The sequence below is a fragment of the Taeniopygia guttata genome, chromosome 6 (assembly GCF_048771995.1).
Source record: "Taeniopygia guttata chromosome 6, bTaeGut7.mat, whole genome shotgun sequence".
NCBI lineage: Eukaryota > Metazoa > Chordata > Aves > Passeriformes > Estrildidae > Taeniopygia > Taeniopygia guttata.
Window position 1 is genome coordinate 21,514,974 of NC_133031.1, and position 22,481 is coordinate 21,537,454.

General features: G+C 47.4%; 1 protein-coding gene across 2 annotated transcripts; it reads right to left on the reverse strand.

The window, feature by feature from the left end:
* Nucleotides 1–761: 761 nt before the first annotated feature.
* Nucleotides 762–16,632, reverse strand: HHEX (hematopoietically expressed homeobox). 2 transcript variants are annotated; one of them, XM_030276110.4, is made up of 5 exons: nucleotides 16,118–16,632; nucleotides 14,338–14,516; nucleotides 14,061–14,111; nucleotides 12,390–12,483; nucleotides 762–4,708 (listed from the first exon to the last, which is right to left on the reverse strand). In XM_030276110.4, exons 1-5 carry the CDS (start codon nucleotides 16,494–16,496, stop codon nucleotides 4,653–4,655), a joined length of 759 nt encoding a protein of 252 aa, XP_030131970.3. In that variant the 5' UTR covers nucleotides 16,497–16,632; the 3' UTR covers nucleotides 762–4,652. The 2 variants fall into 2 exon arrangements, with proteins under 2 accessions (XP_030131970.3, XP_030131969.1); XM_030276109.4 differs by lacking the exon at nucleotides 762–4,708 and having other exon boundaries at nucleotides 11,261–12,483; nucleotides 16,118–16,627.
* Nucleotides 16,633–22,481: the final 5,849 nt, after the last annotated feature.

Below are 22,481 nucleotides of genomic sequence, written 5' to 3' on the forward strand. Positions count from 1 at the left end.
GAAAAGTGTGATAAATACCAGCCAATCTACTGACATAATATATGGTGAGTCAAATATTTAGTTTTGCATTAAATCTAAATCCAACATTAGAGCATTTCCTCTTGATTAAAAAGGATAAAATGTAGTTGTTATTTTATGCTTCAGTTCCCACATGTAATTAATGCTCAACATTCAGAGCTCTTTCTTACATTATAAATGTGTTAGTAAACATGTCAAGGAAAGAGGGGAGGCACAAAGGAAACAAGTGCAAAATCTATATGCTTAATTCATATTCCTCCATTTGCAGTGGCTAATATGTTATTGCAGAGACTATTTGCAGACACTTGCCCTGCCAGTGAGCAGCTAACTTCCCTGATTGCTTGTATAAACAGTCTTCCAGATCAGGAGACAGACGTTGTAAGGGAGTTCATAGATAATTTAATTTTAGTATCATTAGGAATTAAAAGCAGGGCATCAATAGATTTACAATAAATGTTGGCTAGGCAACATAAGCATTGCATGATGTGATTATTAAAAGCCTTAGTATTTGTGAATGATCACATGGAGAGGTTTTTCAGAAAGTTTATCATCTTGAGAATAAGATGTACCAAATTAGCGAAAAGATTACTGCTGAGATATGATGAAACATTTCAGTGTTTTTGTGTCATATACTACTATCATAGTGGGTAAGGGACAATTCTGCTTTTAAATGTATATGTATGTATAGTTATAGTTAATGACCTACTCATATCTAGAAATAGAATGAGACAAATCCTCATGAATCACTGAAATATCTTTATTCATTATGCATTCTATTCCCAGCATTATGCTTTAGCTGATTCTCGGAAGACAGAAGTTTAAGAAATGTGTTTTATAAACAAGTATTATGACCTCAGACTCTTGTAGTTTCAGCAAACACTGCACTGTAATTTCTCCTTTTCTAGAGAATATATTTTAGAAAACTAGCAATCTAGTGCTGTATAAACTGGCATGAGCTCAAATCAACTGAAAAACGAATGAAAAACACAAAATAAGTAAACACCTGCAGGCTTCATTTTAGGAAATATGCTGATTTATTTGTCAGGGAAAAGGTCTCTCTAGGTTGACACTCCTTGCTAAGTTTGACACCTAAATCAGCATTAAGTGCAACCTGCAGGATTTGGTATAACTCATGCTACCAGAAAAATAGTTCTTCCTACTCTGAAGAATATGAAAAATCACTGAAAATAAGAACAGAATAAAAATAAATAAACACACAAACACAACAATAACAACAAACAAATAAAAATAGAAACTAAGGAGACCTTAAAATTACTTCAGAATTAAGTACTCATTATGTAAAAGAAAAATACTGCTTGTTTCTTCTGTTTTACTTCAAAAATAGAAATTAAATGGATTATTAAATGGATGGCTGTGTATCAACATGTAATCTTCAGGGTGCAGGTTACAAGATATTTGGCATCTAAGAATCTGCATGAACTTTAATGACAGTCAAACACCTCTAAAGTTGTTTACCAAGAGTAGCAAGGCAGCCTCCGCCAGTGCACAGGTCTGCAAGGGGGAGGAGACGGCAAACAGAAGTGATACCCTCATACAAGTCACCCTTATGGTGGGTAGATGTTTTTATTCAGTTTCCTCATTTTTTTATCTCAAAACCACAAAGACCCTATGCAGAACTATAGTTCAGAACAGTTCTGCAAATATTTGGCCCCAGGCACTTTCTTGAGCTGGCTACTCCTATAGCTTCTCCCTGCAGGATCTCCTGGTGCACAGGGCTCTGCTCACAGGAAACCTTCCAGGTTCTCCTTTCCACCAGGATGGCTTTTCTGGCCTACTTACCAAGTAGGAAGTCAACCCACTGTTGATATCAGCTATCACCAAGAATTACCTTTGAATCAGTGCTTAAAATGTTTTAATTGTTCCTGTAAAAAAGTCACAGTCAAATTTGCTATCATTCCAAAACCTGCAGTGGTGAACCAAGTTACACAGGCTCTACCCCATCCAAAAATGAGTTTGTGCCATTTTAACCTGAGAAAGGTTGCAGCACCATTTTGGACAGACATAAATAACACTGGCACAACAAACTTCCCTGGCTTGACAATATGAGTGCATTTTGGAACAGCTCTACACAGCTTCTACTCTTTCTGCACAATTCCACAGTCAAAAAACAACAGTGCAGAGCAAAAACATCCCCCTCCCCACACCCTAAGAAGACAATACCCCAAAAATTGGAAAACAAACCCAAACTCCAGACTCTGAGTAATTTTGCCCTCTGAAAGACTTAAATTGATATTGTTTTCTTTAAAACTGGGTTTTGTACTTTTCATGCCCACTGTCTTGTGTTACAACACAAAATATTTTCTGGCACCTACCAGATATTAAGGAAGACTCCATGTGAATGTCCTCAGATTCGTGTTGATCTAATAATTTATATCACTGCCTTGTGCAGAACGTAATTGCCAATTTACATGACATCAAAAGGCAACACTAGCAGTTTTATTTGCCTTACACTTTGCACTTCAATTCAAGTAACTAAAACCCTAAGTAACAGCCATGTCAGTAGTTTAGGAGCTACTGATGTATGGGAACTTCGAGCAATAATAGATAATTATAGGAAGATAATTATATTTCCTGAGAAGTTTGGAGGCATGTGCTCTAAGACAGGGGAACTGGCACATTTCCTTGTCAGTGCTGTGTGCTTTTGTCCCCTTTTCATATTTTGATAGTCATTTTTCACTCCAAAGAGATTTTAGGTGGCACATGGACTGGCACAGTACCAGAACCAGATATCAGTGGGAATATCCCAAAAAACTGAGAGATCTTAGTGCTACTGAACTTCTCCTAAATTATTTCTCTACTACTACTATGTCTCATTAACCCTTTGTGAAGAGGGAAAAATACAATCCAGGTCTTCCCTCTTTCTCATTTTGGGACTTGTTCATAAACTCGTTACATCTTCGAACTGAGAGAAAAACATGACAAGTTCCTTTCTGAGAGTTCATCAAGTTCACGTTACTGAAGCCACATTGTTTGCAGGAATGAAGAAATTCATCCCAGATTCCTTCTGCATGGAAACCAGCTGTCTTTCTCTGAGCTGATTTAAAAACTAAATGAAGCACACGAGGACAGAACCCTCACCACAGGTTTTGAATAAGGCTTCCTACATAATTGTATGATTATTGACTGATCACGTACCTTTTATGGGACAGGCATCCTGCAAAATGAAAATGTGTTAACCTGAAAGAATGTCTTCCTATGATGTTTGGAAATACAAAAATTGCCACTGATTGCTAGCAGTGCTTACGTCAGTACTGTGCCCACTGGCATATAGAATCCAGGAGGTCCTATGCAAAGTCCTCTACCATCAACTTCCAAAGTAACAAGGGGAGGCCCAGGATGAGTTGTCCTTGTGCTGCCAGGCTGCTCTGGAGTCCTCCTTGTGCTGTCAGGTTGACATCTTCAGCATTTTCACAGCATGGGGCTTCTTCCTCCACAGGGATGCCAAATGCTCTCTTAGTTTATATTTATTCTTAAAACAAACTCTGTTATGTGACAGGCGCTGAAAATTTTCTTGCATTTATATTTGAAACAGCTTTAAATTTTTATTTTTAAGCTTTAAAAAGTCATTATTTTCTACCTCTATTTTCCACCCTGTTGATAAGATTCAAATAAAAGAAACCTTAAAATATTTAGAAGTTTAAGGTTCATTTAATCAAACATTAAAACACATTTCATATCCTTCTTTGCCCTTACATATCTGGTCCATGGTAGTAGTTCAAAATCTCTCACATGGAGAAAGCTTATTCAGATGCTAAAAATATCACATGTTTACACTTGTAAATCACCATTAGCAAATGATTTTCCTAATGCTTTAGACAATATAGAAGCAAAGTGCAGCTGCTTCAGCCAGAACGGTATTTTAGTGATTTTTAAGAACTTAATGAGATCAGGTAATTGACTAGTGAAGCTAAAAATTTTACCTTCAATTAAACAATCAACAGTTCAGTACATCAACATAATCATCTTTGCCCCTCCACCTCTCTGTTGTTAAATCAATATGTGGGTAGCAGTTGTCTAAGAAACCACTTCCTCTGTGTTTCTAAACCAGTGTTCAGAACCCATTTTAAAGCATTTATTCAATCTGTCTGGTGTAATTTGCAAATAATGGAAAGTATGTAGTAATGCAGATTCTGTAATCAACTAAGAAAAAATAAGGCCTTAATCAATTTCTTATTTAATGGCATTATTTATCCTACATTTGTTCTGGTGCAGCCAACAAATAACTTAATACTTTACATACACTTTTAAGTATCATCATGTGTGCCTCATTTGCCAGTACTAGATTATTCCTCATACATATAGAAATAAGATTGTACAGGTTGCGTTAATGAATTCTGCAATTGATAGCTCAGGAGACAGTCATGAGGCAAAAGTATCATCTTGGAAAAAAAATACAAAATAACAGAAAAATAATTTTGTCAGGAAAACCCTTCCAAGGGTAATATAACAACACAGCAATCTCATTTTGGAGTGGTTGATGATGAATCAATATAAACCGCCCTCTCCAGCCACAACTGTGCATGTAAGATGTTTATTACCTCAGGCACAGGGAACTTCTGCTGTCTTGCAAAAGACTCTGAAGTTGACCAGTTGCATCCTACCACACACGACTTTCAGAGGAGTTCTGGTGTCATGTCATCCACAGGCTTCTGTGGCATAATTCTTTTCCCTAGAAAAAGCATTTGTTTCCATGTGTAGGCAGCATATATTTTGCTATAGCAAAAATATCAGGAGAAAGTTAAAAAGGGAGAAAAAGCTGTACTTTTACATGTAAGTTTTTGTAATTAAGACATAAATATATTTTAGAGCATACTTATATTCACCATCTGCACTTTCTGTGAGTATACCCTGACCACTCAGACACACCCAAAGGCTGTGGGGCAGGGGTAGCTGGTGGAGCAAACCAGCACCAAGCAAGAACAATATTCATTATGAGAGTAACACGGGCAGAAAATGGGTGTCTTTTATTCAGCTATTGCAGTGTCAGCATTCTCTTCCCGTACCATGGTATGGGAAGTGGTGAACACAAAGACTATCTGCATACATTTCTGACTGAGCTTTTCAAGAGCAACTAATGATCTGATGGGGTTCAGTCCTCCCTAAAGCAGAGTTACCATAAAGAGAAATGATTTGGGGGAAGTTCTGTACATCTCCTGCCTGTTAACAGAGGTGGGTTCAGGTGGCAGAGATTGCCAAGAGCTGCCATCTTTGCTGCTGCCACTGTTGCTCCTATTCCACTGAATCCAATTGGGCTGCTTTACTTGGAGTAAAATGCTCATGAAGTTGCACGGGGTATTGCACCAAGGAGACAATATTATACCAGGTGCATTACTGGTGACCAAGCCAATGTCTGCATGAGCCTCCAGGGCCAAAGCCACAGAAAAGGGTTTAGCCCTGCAGGGCAGACCCGATCCAAAATCTTACTTGAATGGAAAACTTCAGTCTGGTCCCTGACAGACTGTCAGATCAGTCTCCGCCCTTTACCCAAAACAATAATTCTCCATTACCTGATAAACTTCAGAAGAAATTTTTTGTTTTCTCCACTGCCTGCATCAGGATGCCATGGGGCTGCAGAGCTACTGTCCCATGCCATCATTTTTGCCTCTGAGCCCCTGAAGGTTCTACTACTACAGCTCAGCTCCCTTGGCTGTTCTCACCCTGACTTATACAGCCCCGTGTTTGTTTTCAGCCAACAGAGCAACTCATTCGCAGTTCCTGCCCACATCTAACTGGCACTGGCATGCTCAGAGATAAATTTAATCTGGTGTCTTACTACCATGGAGCCCAGAATCAACCAACGAAACGCCCTCAATGAGCTAAACTTTCTCTGAAGCGCTGGCAGGGCTGCAACACCCATCATCCAAAATGGACCAAATTAGTGCAGACCTTTTCCTTAAAGCGTTATTGTCTCTAAACTACTTACAGCGACTTGGGTTAGTTCCAAGGTACCTTCAGGAAGAACTTCCAGGGTAAGTCCCTGGAAAGTAACCTCAGCCACTGGTCCATCCTTTTGCAGAACTGGGTCCTTCTATACCTTAGGACTACAACAGGTCTCTCTGATTGACTTTGTGTGCTAGATTAGGGTTTTGGCTGTGTAAGAGGGTTCCTTATTACACAGAGACGGAAGTGGAAGAACTGATGTGTATAAAATAAAGTTACTTCTTCCCCTTTTAACCTCTGATTTTTATCCTGATAGCTGCAGTAAGTCATTGAGATACAATTGCAGGGTAGTGGGCAGTCCTGACTCATTTTAAAACGGCTCTGCCCTCATGTTGGTGTTTTCCAGGACAAGAACTCTCAGTATGTCTAGACTAGGATAAAAGTTGTGTTTTTAAAGATACTAGCTAACAAGGTTTGACTACCATGATTTGAAACCTTTCATAGACAGGACAAGTCAAATGCTAGAAGTGTTTAAAAGTGTTTGTTAAGTCATTCTAAAAATACAACTTTTGTACTTGTCTAGACAATGACAGAATACTCCTTACAATGGCATGCCCACTGCAACATCCTAAGAGTATAATAGCATAGGAAAGGATCAGCAAGAATTTTCTCCACATAGGTCTTCAAAGCAATGGCACAGATTGAAGTGCAGGGAAACCCTGAAGGGTCTGTCTAGACAACAAGGGGGAAAGGATGCTTTCTTAAAGTAGATTTAGTTCAGTCAGGAACTCTTTTTTCAAAAGCAAGACCTACTAAGAGTCTACAGATATAATCTGCCAAGTTTTAGCAGGTCCTATTCTGGGCTCCTTGCTGACTGCAATTCAGCCTGCTAAAATCATGTTAAAAGTTTTGAGGTCTATGTGTCTGTCACATGGGATATTTAGTCCTTAAATAAGCTTGATTGAATTAGGCCTCCTGGAAATGGCCCCTTCCCTAAGGCTCCCTAAGGCTGATGAGATGGCAGCTCATTTTTCATGCCCATTCAATCTTTTAACACAAATCATTTGCCTAAACTGTACAAGAAATGTGAAGTTTGTCTTTAGTGTCAGTATTTCTAGCTGACTGTGAGCACTGATTCATTTCCTAAAGGCCACCACAGCAATTCGTTTTGATTTTGACTTTGTTTTCACCGAAATGTACTCAGACAACACCCTTGAAAAATCTGCTCCTTTGAACAGCTACTTGAAAATGTCTGGGCCACATACCCAGTCTAACAATGGCATACATACCCACTTGCATACATACCCACTCTAACAATTGTCTTGTAAAAAGTCAGCAGATAAATTCTTAGTCATTAATACATATCCTTACACTGGGTTGCTCCTACTAAGCTTACTGGAGAGTGAAAAAATCAGAACATCTCTTTCCCAAAATTGTGCTAGTATCTTTGACATCTTGAACAATACTTTCAGGAAAGACAAAAAAAAGAATGAAAAATGAAAAAATCACTACGACAAGTATAAAACAAGCATAAGCACAGCCTCTCAGACTGCTTAATATCAAGCTGTTTTGCTACATAAAAAAAAAAAAAAACTCCACAATGACAACAAATTGAAACAAACAGAAACAAAACCAAATAAACAAAGCAAAAAACCAACAAACAAACCTATTAGTTCTATTTATTATTAAGGCTTAATGACATAGGTAGGTATCAATTTGTTAGGAAAAAAGATCTACCTCTCAATTAGTCCCATTAGAGATTATGTCTTTATAACATGGGTGGGTATCTAACATTCAGGGAGAAATTCACTAGTCAACTCAATTTAAAGACTCCACCAAATAATAATTTGCTGGTATAACTCGAGGTGACCAAAGTAACACAGTCTGGATGTGCTTGAGACACCCGGGGTTTAGTAGTCATTTGTCAATAGCTCTCAGACAATGGAGTTGTGAAACGGAGCCATTTAAGTTAACATGATAAGGCTTTTGCACGATTGTGTAAAGTTTTTTTGGCCTTGACATGCACCATCTGAAATATTTTAGAAATACACATTGATTTCCTGTTTTGGATAAATAGGAATAAGCAAACCTCCTATGCTCAGGAGGCCTGGAGGCAGTCCATGATTCAAAATCAGAGACTCAACTGCCAGCAAAGGCTTTTTGGTAAGCTGTTGTCACCTGGACAAAGTCCTTACTAAGCCCAAACCACTGCTACACGTTAATGAGAAGTTGATCTGAATCAGATCAGCATGCTCTGACCTGCTGTTCATGCATCTTTCAGGTTTACAGCTGTCTGTCTTGATACTTTCTCATGTGCTAAAATAATGTCTTCAAAAACGAACATTTTGCATATATATACACACATATACATACATAGCTAAAAGACAATAATACCCATGCACAAATGTTATTGTTTGACTCGTGGGGTTTTTTTTTTTGATGTGTGGGACTTTTGTTGTTGTTGTTGTTTTGGGTTTTTTTATTTTTTGTCCTCTGAGGAGACATGTAAAAGCAGATGTCTTCCAGTCCTAATAACATTTCTTGTCATCCACTAAAGTGAGTGGATGGATAAAACTCCTTTTATCCGATATGACCAGAGGAAGGTCCTTTTCAGCGAAAGCAAACAATTAGCAGCCCTGAGTTATTATTTCCTATTATTGTGCAATAGAAGAGGCTCTGGACATTTCAGTGTGAAGGATTAAAGTGACCTGCTTCGCAAACATCGCGTGTCCGCCTTCCTCCTCTCCTCGCCCCCGCGGCAGCACTGGCGGCGGGCGCGAACGCGCAGCCCCACGCGTGTCCCGCCCGTGGGCCGGGCTGGGCTGTCCCGCCCGGGGGCCGGGCTGGGCTGTCCCGCCCGGGGGCCGGGCTGGGCTGTCCCGCCCGGGGGCCACCTGCGGGGCCGGGGCAGCTCCGGCCGCTGCCGCGGTGCCCCCGGCCGGCCCTGCGGGACGCGCCCCACCCGCGCTGCCCGCGCATCCCGCGCTGCGCCCGCCGCGGGCCCGGGGACCGCGCTGCTCACGGAGTCAAAGTACACAGCGCCTCGGTCGATAGCCTATTAGGCTAGAAACAGTTCTGCATATCAAAGGCCGACGAACCTAATGACTAAAAATATAAGTACCTGACCCGGAGGATTAATCACACACTGTCAAGCTGGAATTGGTGCAATTCTTCCAATCATTAACGTTTTGCTTACAAAAATGTGCTTTTCTGTTTGTTTTTCTGCTAAATGATAACCATTTTCAAGTTGAATCGGCTGATAAAAAAGTCAAAAACAAGACGGGAGTTGTGCTGGAAAGGTCATACGTGCCAGTTCGGCATGGAATAGCCAACGGGCAAATAAACAGGACAGAGCAGGGTGGCACGGAAGAGCCTCGAAGGTTTTCCCGAACGGTGTAAAGTGCTTTGGCGGTTTTTCTCCTGCCAAAGAGAAGAGACTGCACTTGGAGAGATACTCGTCCGCCCTACCGTGGTCATCCCCACATGGGTCTTCCCCGCGTGGAAACGATCTGGGGGAATTAGGGATAGCTGCTGGGGAGTTACGTCTGATCGGCAGCTCGGCCGGCCCCTCCGGTGTGTTTTACCTCCCTAAGCCCCATCCCCGGGTGGGCGGGTGAGCAAGGACATAGCGACTGCCCAGCCTGGGTTACAGCGCTGTCAGCTGTCGCGACACCCTGGAAATCCACATCCCTGGCCAGGCGGCTGCAGACGGTGCATCTGCGCTCCTCACCTGCAGGGAGCCGTCAAATCCCTGCCACGGCGGGAAAAGAGCCTGGGTTGCGAGCCCGGCTTCCCCGGACCCCATTACATCTCCCGGGACGCGACCCCGCGCAGGTCCTCGGGCAGACGTCCCGCCCCGCCCGTCGCATCGGGCCCGCCTGGCTCCCGGCTTGGCCGGGCAGGGAACACCGGCATCAGCCCTCGTGGGAATGGGGCTTGCCCGGCGTCCGCTCTCACGGGCCTCCCCGGCTGCCCACCCGCCACGACCGCTCTGTTCCACTGTTCCACGCGTGTTCTCATCCCCACGCCAAAGTACAGCCATAACACGAAGTCGCATTGAAGAGATGACGCTATTTTCTTGCACCTTGATATCGGTCGGGACAGATGAACAGATAAAGAAGAGCAGACGCGGACTGTGTCTTCCCGAGCGCTCCCTGCTCTGCTCAGCCCTCACAACCCCATCGCCCTCCCCCCGCAGCTCCCGGGACCCGCGGTGGCTGTCCCAGTCCCCGGCGGGACCCGCGCTGAGACCCGGGCCGGCACCCCGAGCGAGGGAAAGCCGAAGGATGGAGAAGGAACCCGCCTCCTCCTCAGCGCAGACCCGCTATGAGCTGTCTGCGCCCTCAGCGATTCCTCGCACGGCGGCTCGATCCCGGCGCAAAGGCGGAGAGGAGCCCCGGGACACCCCGAAGCTCCCTCTGTCACGTCAAACCGGGGCCGGTTCCCGCGGCCCCGACCGGAGCAGCTCGGGGACGGCCGGAGCCTGTGCACGGCGTGCACGGGCAGGGGGCACAGAACCTCCCGACCACTTCATCTTTTCGGGCCCCGTTCACGACAGCGGTTTTTGGATAAACCAAAGTTATAGCCACTTATTCAGAAAACTCAGCTGATGTTTCTGAAAGAATTAACTCACTTAGAGGCAACAGCTTGTCTGCTCTAAGGGCCATCTTCCCTTACCAGTCGCAATAGTCACTTGTTGCTATCTAAAAGCATTTCTTGGCACTAAAAGCCTCTGTGACACTTGGCCAGGTGTAAATCCCTGGTCCCTGGGTGCTCACTGTGGCACCTGGAGGGGTTGAATACCCACGCGGGTGCCCACCCAGGATGCCCGCTCCTAGGAGCAATTCTCATACCCTGGTTCCGTGCTCCTTCCCCGAGACGACATACTCATTTCGGAGAAAGGCCGATGAATAACCACTGTTGACTCAGGTGGGTCAGCGTCTGCCCCGGCTGGGGTCGATGCCCGGCCCCGAGCAAACCCTGCCGGCCCCGCTCCTCCTCCAGCCCGCACCCCTCTCCAGCCCCCAAGGTCAGGGCGACTCAGGGGCAAACGCCCATGCTTCCAGCCTGGGCTTGCCAGCCAGGTTTTCCTCCTCCCGCCACACAGCCTGTTCCCGTCTGGGCACAGGCACGGGCAAAACCGAAATGCAGGGTGGGAGGCTGAAACACAGGAAAAAAATATAGCAGAGAGCCCACACTAGACTCCTGCAGCCGAGGGTGCCCAGAAAGCTGCGGGGTGGTTGATTGCTGGCACAGTACTGAGGGAAAAGCCGCTTACAACACACCTGGCAGAGGAGAGGTTTGGGTTTTCTCCCGCCAGTAACTGGACGGCCAGAGTGGCGAGTGTTGCAGAGTTTAGGTTTATTTCACAGATATGTCCATCAAAAATTAAATACCAGGTTTTGCCTTTTTTTTTAAACACCAAACAAGTATGTACAAAATATGAACAATGTGAGGTATAAAATCACAAGACTTTTAAAGAAAACTAGTATGTACAGAAGCAGATACGGGTACGATAGGCATTATCTTCCCACGGCTGTGTGCCTCACTTATGCTCTGCAGCTGATGCCAGTTTCTGTCCTGTGGCAGGGCCCTATCACTCCCTGCATTTTCTTCTCAAATAGGAAATCCATAAAAAACAGTGCTAGAGATTTTAAAGGAGAAAAATAATTTTTTTTCTGCAAATAGAACCATCTAAACTGTGAGGCAAAAACCTCAAAAATCTGAGAAGGCACATTTCATCTCACACAACAAAAGGCATCTGTCTGACAACTCTACCTGACAAACAGAAGGATGTCTCAGTAGAGAGCACATAAAAGCGTGTGAGTATAAGGCACTTCTCGGGATGGCCAAGTCCCTCCCTATTTCACAAAACATGGTTCTCTGCTTACAAAGGGCGTTTAAATTAATCTATTTAAAGTACATTTGTTTACACATATAAAGGGCTTAATCCTGCAATCCATACTCACTTCCACACTAGTTAGAGTTTTGCCTGATCACTGACAACAGCTGATTCAGACCCCCTCCACCACCATGAGTAAGGACAGGGTGCAGGATTATATTCCAGTTAGAACAGTGATTATTGTACAAACATATCTTACAAATAATTAAATACAAAACATGGTCCTTTAACCAAATTAGAGATGCCAAAACTGAACTGTTTGCAGAAAATACATATTTCTTTCTCTGCTTGTTATAAAATTAGTCTATTTGGTGATGCTTTTATCTTTCAATGCAACGGTGAAAGTTTTCTCCTGTAGCACAATATTCTTTCAAACCAGCCCCTGGTAAAGTGCAAGCCGAGTTAGGTCCGCTCTCTGCATGGGACTGTTAGTGGGCAGCAGTGTAATAGCCTTTATCGCCTTCAATGTCCACTTCTTGGTCAGAGTCATCAGAGACATCTGACTCCAGGTCCTCCTGGGAGGCTGGTGAGGGGGTGTACTGTGAGCCATCCAGAGAGACCTCCTTACCCTTCTGTTCGGGGCTCTGGCAGCTCTCCGGCCTTTGGTCACTGTGACTGTCAGCACCTTCTACTTCTTCTTTTTTGGTGGCCTGGGGGTTCTCCTGCAATGAAAGAATCCTGCTCAGTACAGAACTACAGGCCACAGAGACAGGAGGCCCGGGAATTCCAGCTGTGCTGTGTGGGAAAACCACCTTGCAGAAAAAGGCAGGTGTCCTGCTACCTCCCTGGGCCTCCTGCCTATAAAGCTGCCCGAGTGGGACAGGGCCGGGCAGGGGCTCTGATCCCACTCCCTCACAGCCACAGGGGCTGCTCCGTGAATAAGGCTCCTTGGCGATGGTTATCGCAGCCACTTCAAAAGAGTCAGGAGCTGCTGGAGCCCAGGAACCTCTGAACTTTTGTCTTTAGCAAAGCAAATGTTTATTATGAGTCTACAAACACCGACACACAGCTTCCTCCTGCCCTGATCTTTCTTTAATTACAACCGACAGCAAAAGGAGGGAGGTTGAATCCATCAGTGGTCCAAAAGCAAATGGAAAAAAATTACTAATTAAGCTAAAACTCAACTTTAAAACACTCACCACTAAAATCAAACCAAAACCCTGTTTGTGAATACAAGAGTAGCCCTGTGTTGGCACCTGTCTGGAGAGCCCAGTCCCCTAAGGGGGCATGAAGCACTACGTGAAAGAAAAAGCAGGCAGAGACACGTACCCATGATATAACCGTGCGGGCTTGGAGAAATGGATGTGACTAAATGAAAAGGAGGAAATGACTTAAAATGGCTGAGATCCCAAGCGAGCTCTCTGGACACTGCAGCACGGGCTGCGCCCTAGGCGGCCTCTTGCCAGAATAATAGGACTTCATTAAAAAATCAACTGAAGATTGAGTTAAATTCAGGCAAAGGTCACAGAAAAGATTTATCTAGAGCATGGTACTGTGATTAGTTTTCTTTTCTTTTTACTTTTATATTAAAGTCGAATTTGCCAGTAAAACATGTGCATCCATGTCACATTACTGAAGACAGACTCAGGCCAAAATGTTGGAATTTTTCAAAACTATTTGAGCCAAGGGACCTCACTTTTGCTGAGCCCCTATGTGTCACAAAAACCCCTAAATAATTATTTGCTTGAGCATGATTTCTAAGGGAAGGGAAACTGCTTTAACTTCTTACACTACTACCTTGTAACTGCTTGTGAAAGGAAGGTTAAAAACTACTCAATCTTCCATGTGGCTCCTCAAAACAAACAAGGTATTTGTACCTGCTTTCTCACAATGTTAGCAAAATACACCGACCTGTGCTTATTAAGAGAGAGCATTTTAAAACACCAGTTAATATTCTCAAAAAAAACTGCCTAAGTAATTTACTGACAATTACTTATCTTCTCCACATTAATTGGCTAAACAACATATGGGTTTACAAAACAATTACCGTGGAGTTTTAATAGGTGGTGTGTGAAACTCGGGCATAATTGATATAGGAACTGCATTAGAAGCTTTTAACATTAGTGCTGCCTGAACGAGCCCTCATGGATTCCAGCATGACTATTTGTCTTTTTAATCAAGGTGAAGAGGTTAAACAGCCTTTCAGATGACTTCTGCATACAACCTGGAATAGGCGAGCATGGCGTAAGATAAGACAATTAAAATACTTATTTCTATAGAAACAGAAACATCTACGTACCTGCTTTAGACGCCTCCATTTGGCTCTGCGATTCTGAAACCAGGTTTTGACCTGAGCAACGACAATGAGAAAAGGTGCGGGGTAGTCTTGGAGCCAGTTAGTGCCCGGAGCCTTACCCAAGCTACAAGCAAAAAGCAAGAACCTGCCAAAAACCCTTTCCCCGCCGACCCCAAGCCGGCCAGGTGCCCGGGAGCGATGCAGCGAGAGCAGCTGCACGGCGGGGCCGGGAGAGAACGGGAAGGGGGTGCGGTTCCCCGGGGCGGGGGCATGGCCTCACCTGCCTCTCGCTGAGCTGCAGCATCTTGGCCAGGCGCTTCCTCTCCGGCGGGGAGAGGTATTTCTGCGTCTCGAACTTCTTCTCCAACTCGATGGTCTGGTCGTTGGAGAAGCGGACCTGCCCCCCCTTCCTCTTGTGCAGCGGCCGCTGGATGAAGGGGCTCCACAGCAGCGGCTTCCCTACAAAGAGAGGCACAGTGCCGAGGGTCACTGGCCGGCCGCGGACACGCGTGACTGAGGAGCCCCTGCCCCTCCCGGGCCCAGGCCTGGTAGTGCGCCGGGTCCATTTCCTTCGCCTGATTTTATTTCTCTCAGTTCCTACTCTGATCTTTCCCCTCTCTGATTTTTTCCCCTCCGCCAAACGGAGAGACCAGTTAAAGTCACTTTACGGGCTTTGGCAACATTTCCGTCAATGTGTTTCCTGTTGGTCTATCTCGCAAAGAAAGAGACCAAAAAAAAAAAAAAAAAAAAAAAAAAGACCTTTGCTTCCTTCTGCTCTTTCACTGCGAGATGCCCTAAAGAAACCGTGTCCCTTTCTCTGAGCCAGCGCCCGGGTCCCTGCGGACAGCGGGGACATCGCGGGGCTGGGCAGGGGTGATGTGCCAACAGGAGGGCACTGGGCTTCTTCTGGGAAGAAGAGCCCTCCTGTCCGCCACCCTCGGCTGGGGGTTTGCCCTCCAGAGGCCGCGGGGTGCCCGCCAGGCTCACCCGTGGCCGGATGAGGGGCGAGGCGGTGCAGGCAGCAACACGCCGGGGAACCGGCCTCGCTGCGGAGCCGCGGCCGCGTCCTGGGGCAGGAGGCTCTGGCCAGTGCTACTGAGTCACGCTGTTTGTCTTTCTGCCTGAACCCTTTGCAATTTGCTGCATTGTTTTTCGAGATTTTGCTTGCGTCAGGCTTTAGTAATTCTGGTGCAAAACAGACTCAAAAAATAGGAAGCAACTGGTTATTTTAGCTGTCATAAAGTCACATCCCACACAGAGGAAATGAACAATATCAGAAAAACGGATCCCGGCTATCAGAAGTCGAGTGTTTCCTGAATTTGTCTGTATTGAGGATGTCGATAAAGTAATCAGCAATGTGCACGACTCCCGGGGAAGAGCCTGCTTCAGGCGGCCAGGAAAACACTTAACAGCTTCTGAAACCAGATTTACTCCTATCGAGAGCTCAAGGTTTCCTGTATGAACGGAAAGGGTCAGCCTCTTTCACTGCACAAATGTGGTGAGTCAGGTCCAGTTTTGCAATCACTAAGAACAAGTGCTGCAGCCCGGGCACGGGGCTCAGCCCCCGCAGAGGGGTCGCTTCCCTGGCCAAAGGCGCGAAGTAGTCCCCGGGGCCACCGACCCGGCCCGGCCCGAGCCGACCCGCAGAAAAACCTCGGGGGCCCCAGCGAGTGGAGCCGGCCTCCCGACTGTTTTTCAAGTCATCCGCAGGAAAGACTGAGATCTGCCATGCGATCTCCAAGCACAATTAAAACTCCCCACCAAAACCACATGCGACATTACTAAGGACACTCTCAGAGTCACTTGGTTTGAAGGAAAACAAATCTGAGTCACCGCGGCCGCGCACTGTGGTCTCGCTGACAGACCCGGCGCATGGCACGTCTCTAATTTACTGTAAATCAGACGGGGACCGGACAGAGCCGGGGAATACAGAGAAGCGGCAGGGCGGGCGGGAAAGGGGTCCGCTTTCGGGCACTTCCCATTTATCCGTGCCCCGACGGCGGGATGGGGACGAGAGCTGCGCCGCAGCCGGGGAGGGCGGAGGGGGGCACATGTCTTACCCAGGGGGTCCTGCCGGATCAGGGCGTGCGCGTAGTCGCCGACGGCGCGGGGGAAGGAGTAGAGGGGCCCGGCGTAGGCGCCGGTGCCATAGGTGGAGGCGAGGTGGTGGGAGAAGGCCGGATGGACGGGGGTCGGCTCGTAGATGGGGGTCCGGTACGGGGACACCAGGCTGGTGAAGGAGGAGTTGGGCGACGGCAGCGTCGGCGGCGGCGGGGCGGGCAGGGAGTGGGGGGCCGGGGCGGCGGCGGGGCCGCGGCCCAGGATGTCCTCGATGTAGAAGGGCGTGGGGTGCGCGGGCTGGAGCAGCGGCGTGGGCGCGTACAGCGGGACGCCGACGCCCAGGGCCGCCGGCGCCGCGCCCGGCGGCTGGTACTGCATGGCGCGGTCACCGCCCGCGCACCCCCGCGCCCCCGGCCGCCCCTGCGGAAAGCCGTCCCCGACCGCGGCGGCTGGGTGCTGGCACCGCCGCCGCGGGTTTCTCTGGGCTCGGGTTACCCTTCGATAGGTTTCTATTGGCGCGGGGCGGAGCCCGCGTGGTCTCTGTCCCCTTCCTGCCACGGCGCCGTCTGGCCAATGAGCCCGGCCAGGGAAGGGGGAAACCACCCCCCGCCGGCAAACACTCTCCCGCCTCCTCGAGCGAACTCCCCGCGGCGCCAATCAACCACCGCCGCAGCCCGGGGGAGCCCGGCGCAGCGGGGCGCGATCTGTCGCCCGCCGGGCCCCGACGGCACAGGGGCCTCGGCGCTTCCCGCAGCGGCTCCCGCTCTCTGCTGGCGCACGGCACCGCGTCAGCCGGGGCTCGGCTTCCCCGTGGGGGTGAGCGCTGACCCTGCGGCGTGGCCCTGGCGGGGGCCGAGGGAGGAGGCAAGAAGCGGACGGCCACCCCGCACCCGGTCCGGGGACCTCTCTCTTGGAAAGGTCCGCGCGGGCGCTCCGCCTGACTGCGCGGACCGGGAACGAGTGGGGGGAGTGCGTAGGCGGCGGGGCCGCACTGGCTCCTGCCCGTGCTTGGGACAGGGCCGAGAGCACGGCGTGGCGAAGCAGGAAGTGGCGCCGCGCTGCTCGCGTCCCGCCTGGCACCGACGGCCAGCACCGGGCGGCAGACTGGGGGCGATGTGGCCGCCGAGGGCCCCGCGGGACTGGGGACGCAGTGCCCGACAGCCCGGGCTGGGAAAGCGGCATGACGGCCCGAGCAGCGCCACCTGGGTTCCATCGATTAGATTTTTAAGATCCCGCCGGGTGATGCCCCTGCCCCGCAGCCCCCAGTGGGGGACACGCGCTCTGTCCGGGCGTCGCCGACTCCGCTCCGCAGGGCGCCCCTCGCCAGCCCCGCTGTCGTCCAGACTCGGGCGAGGAGTGGTGGGAGGCGTGAGGAGGGGGCAGCGACCCCCGCTCTGCCCGGGCCCCTCAAACAGCCGGGGCCGACGGCAGCGGCTGGCGCAGCCTCTCCTCCTCCCTCTCCGTGCGAGCGGAGGCGACAGGTGCACCCTGCGTGTCCGCGGACCCCGCCGTGTCCCGTCTCCCTCACACGCCCCCGTGCTGACAGCGAGCGCGGAAAGCTGTTAAGGAAGAGCAGGTGCTGGTATTACTCTGCCTGGTTTTTTTTGGGGTTTTTTTTGGTTTTTTTTTTTTTTTTTGATTGTTTGTTTTTTCTTTGAAAAAATAAGGAAAAAAGAGAAAGGTCTCCAGTTCAAACCCACAAAGATCTTAATAACTAAGAGGCTCACAGCAAGACGAAAGGGTGTTGGTGAAATGAAAAACAAAAAAATATCTATTTTAATAATACAGAGAGATTGGGTTTTCTTTTTCTTCACATTGTTAACAAATGCCAAAACTCACCTTTAAAGCGTGGTCTTGTGTCTTGTAAATATCAGGTACACGTAAAGCGAGCTGACAGTTTTGATTATTTTTTCTCTGTGTTCAGTCTCCCAGGCATTGCTCTTTCCAAGGGGCTGAGTTAATGTTTTCATCTGGAAGTGTTGGATTTGCAGCTTGATTTACTTAATAAATGTACAGTAAACCGATGACCCGTTGCCCTCTGGAATAACGACGTGCATGATATGAGGCAGCAGAATGGAGGGCCCCCACAATATTTTACAAGCTGTCGATTCAAAATCTTGAGAACAAGTTTATGCAAAAAGAAAAAAAAATGTTTTGCTGTATTATTGGAAAACAAATAAATAGAGGAAGAGATTATTCTTTTCTAACTTTTATACAAGCAATAGGCCTTGTTAAAAGGAAGTTTTAATGACACCGTTATTACATTCCACTACCACTGCATAATCCCTAACAAGAAAAATGAAGCACTTAATTTTGCAGTTCTACAGAACCGCCCCTTTCAAATTCAATTGTTAGACCTCAGCCTTCCTCTTTCCACGGGTTGGAGACTATTAAATCCGCATTCATGAAATGTCACATTTATTGAACTACATAATTTTTTAATATCACTAGTGCAGGTTTTATAGTTGATTTTATTGTTTTTATGGCCATTCGGGGCTCTAAACCCCGGATTTTTTCAATGTTGTCCTTATAATTTTTTTCACACAGTCTGAACTAATAAAATAGAACAGTTGTGACTTTTTAATGCAAGGGGTCTCGGAGTTTCAATATTTTCACTCTGCTGGATACTAAAACCAATAAAAATACATGAGATTTTAATTATTTTCTGGATTAAATAAAACCTTTTCCTTTTCGCTTGGAACATACATTTTGTTTGTAGTTTCTGTCGTGAGGGAGACAATGCAACATCAGACAAAATACTTTGTTACCAATATTGTTGCAATGAATACAGTTTTGACCGGATTTTACAGTCTAACGGGCATTTAAAGAAAGGTACTGTAGATCGAGGCAACCAAGACAGTGCTTGAGTATTTCTATTATTTCTTCTCCAGATTCCCTCTGGAAAGCTTTCCAATTTATCTGGAAAACCCTGAGCGGAGGGCGGGGGGAAGTGGGGGGGGGGGTAGAGAGAGAAGCCTTGGGAGAGAGAGAAAATGTACGCCTCTCTCGATTAAAACAGGAATGCTTTCCCATTAATTTTCTTGGTATTCACTTGAAACACCACCAAGTTTTCCTGCTAATCTGAGGTTTTCTGGAGGGCGGCGGGGCGAGATGCGTGCATCCCCGCACTGGCACGGTCTCAGCCCGGAGGAATCGGCTGGAGAACTCATTATTTTGTGTAATAACTTCGGGGCCCTGTCTTCCCCTTCACTTTCCGTGAAATCACCCGCCTTCGAGGAGTTCTGAGCTCAAGGAAAAAATAATAATAAAAGTCAAGGCCCCCACTTGCTGCAGGCGGCGCCGCTGCGAGCCCCGACGGCAGAGCCGGCCGGGACCCGGGTCCGCCGCCGCCGCCCGGGCGCGCTGCTCGCGGGGCGGACAGCAAGAGCGGCTCTGGCCGGAGGAAGCCGCCCAGAAAGTGCTGCTTCGTGTGTCCCCTCAGGTCGGGGGCTGGCGGGGAGGGGTGGGACGGGCTCCCCGGGGGAAGGAGCGGGGTGCTGGCTGCCTCCCCATGAGTGATGTTGCCGCGCTGGCCTCGCAGGACGGCGCGCCCGGGGCCGCGCTGCGAGCCTGGCACAGCCTCGCAATTTCCCTCCCCTTCCAGCCCTTGTCCTGCGTGGAGCCCCGGGCAGCTTTCCCCAAGGCCAGCGCTCCACAGGTGCCTCGAGTGGCGATGAGGGAAGCCTTTGCCGGAGGAAGCGGCGCTCTGGGGCTCCGGTGGGGCTCTGGAGCCTCCCGCCGGCCGCCGCCGCCTCCGTCCCGGTGCTGCGGGCAGTCGGCAGCCCCGCGGCGGCGGGGCCGGGCTCGGGCTCGGTCCCGGTCCCGGTCGGCGGCCCGGCTGCGGGTGGTCGGATCTGCCTCTGCCCAGCACCGGGGCGGGGACGCAGCGCCTCTTTAATTTAGCGTTTATGTGTCACCGTGTTCGTGAGCGGCTTTTACGGGGCGGCCGTAACGCGAAACACCTGGGCAGCGGCACCGCGGGCGCGCACGGCGGGGCGGGCGCGGGCGGCTGCGGCGGAGGGCGCTGAGCTGTGCTGTCCTGTCCTCAGGCCGGCGCATTAAAATAAAATGAGAATAATTTTTAAAAATCAAAACCTCAATCTCCCCCACTGTGAGAAAATCAGGAAATGAAAGCTTCCAAAACCAGCGACACACGCCAGGCGGTGTTTCCACCGCACCCATGATTATCTGCGATAGACGCCCCGATAAACAGACTGTTCCTGATTTTTGGGGTGGTTATATGGGGCGATCCATAAACCAGTCATCAATTTACAGGTGAATGTGTTTGGAACCACAGAACACTTTCTTTTGCCCCACGGACTGTTGTCACTAACATGTACCTAGCCGGTTTCTGCTGTCCAAACTGGGATTTTCACCCACAATTGCACCCTCTGTGACACTACAGGCTTCGGCAGAGTTACACCAGAGATTAATCATTCCTAGCTGCAGTGACTGCATTTGGCTGTACAGAATTAGTGAACAAATCAGCAAAACTCCATCTTTTTAACAGCTGGAGCAGGCTACCAGCATCATCATTCCCTAACGCTACAGGACACTTTCCAAGAGGATCCAGCCCACAGCCATCCCACTCCTTTCCATTATTGAAAATATTTCAAGACTCTTCCAAGAGAGGTGAGGCCACAGCCTTGAACACCTTCCAAGGAGGAAATAGGAGGGAGTTCACCTCTCTGATTTTCTCTAGTACCATGGGAGCCAGACTGCTCCAGACAGAGGCACTGCACGTTGCAGGGTGATGTCAGTAGGTGCTGCCTTCTTCCAGATAATTCATCTGTTAAATATCCACTTCTTACAACTTCCTCCTCACCATCATGATTTGATTTAATAAATGAGTTACAACTGTAACAAACATTAAGGCAAGTCAGTCTTAAAGGCATTAATTAGATATAGCAGATCAAGACAAATCTTGGTCTAAAAAGGGATAGACAACATATAAACTATTACTCTAGGCAGAGCTAGCACAAGCTTATTGGTTTTTGTTCTACATTGCTATGCTTTTGCCAAATTTAAATCATCCAAGTGAAAAAAAATTCTGTTCTGTGGGAATCTTCATCATGCTGAGTACATTTAAGCTTTCAGCAAAATGGGTTCAGCTGTTTCTGAGCATTGGATTAGACGAAAGCAAATTTTTTTTCCCTGGCATTTAGACATCTTTGCCTTGCCCTGAAAACCTGCAGAGCCCCATCACAGAGAAAATTTCAAGAGATGAAAGCAACTGGCAAAAAGTCAGCCAGGGGGTGTCTCTTCAGTTCCTCCTTTGCTCTTTTACTTAGGGTTGTGGTTTAGGGTCAGGCAAAATAAAGACCCCAAATCTCTGCAGAGACACACGGGGACCTCAGGAGTGTTTAAACAATTACTAATTGTTAAATGAGTGTTTGTGGGTATGAGAGATGTGCTGCCACCAGCAAGCGTGTTTTCCACCTATGCTGTCACAAGCTCTGATGGGGAAAAAAAAAAAAGCAAGGAAAAAAAAAAAGCTACAGAAAGCTTTAATGGTGCTTTTGAGCCTTGTCAAGGATTTCCAAGGCAGCAAATGCCAGACCCTCAGGGGAACAGATTGTTAAGGTGCTTCCATTTCCTGTAGCCCCCAATATCATTAATATCTCTTCTGGGATACTTTGACTTGCAAAGTGGAATATACAACATTTATAGCTCTGTGGTAATAGGAAGGAACACATGGCCCCACATTATAAACATAGTTAATACGACTTTCTTTCTGGACTGGGCTGTCTTAGTGATTCTTGTGACACAGTATCTCTAAACCAGTTTAATTCAGCTGAAATGTGACCCAACTCACCATAGTTTTTTGTTGGTTTTTTTTTTTTTTTTTTGTTTTTTTCTGAATTGCAAAGAGGCATCCTATTAAACTACGTAAATTGTAATGTTTTTTTGAAATGCACTTTTCTAACCCTTCCTTGGTCTGAAAACTTTCTTATCTGACCATTATGAGAATGTGGTGAACAATGCTATGAAAAACAAAGCAATATATTTTTCCTTATAGGCTCATATTTCCTATATATCTGCCACCAAAAACATGAGCTATTCTGGATCCTGCCTGTAAATGTGACTGAAAGCTGCTTGTTTAATTATATTTATTTGGGGTGATGGCAACAGTAACATGTTAAAACATCTCTATATTTTTATGTGTTGGCTACACACATAAAGATTACGCCCAAAACCATATATAATTCCCAGGGGCTAGATTGCCTCTCACATCTTGCACAATCATTTACGTAAGTGCAAACTGAATCTAAAATGCTGCTAACACAGACTACTGGCTACTGTACACCCACTCTGTGTTGATATAAATGACTATAACAAGACACCAGACAATGGAGAATCTGC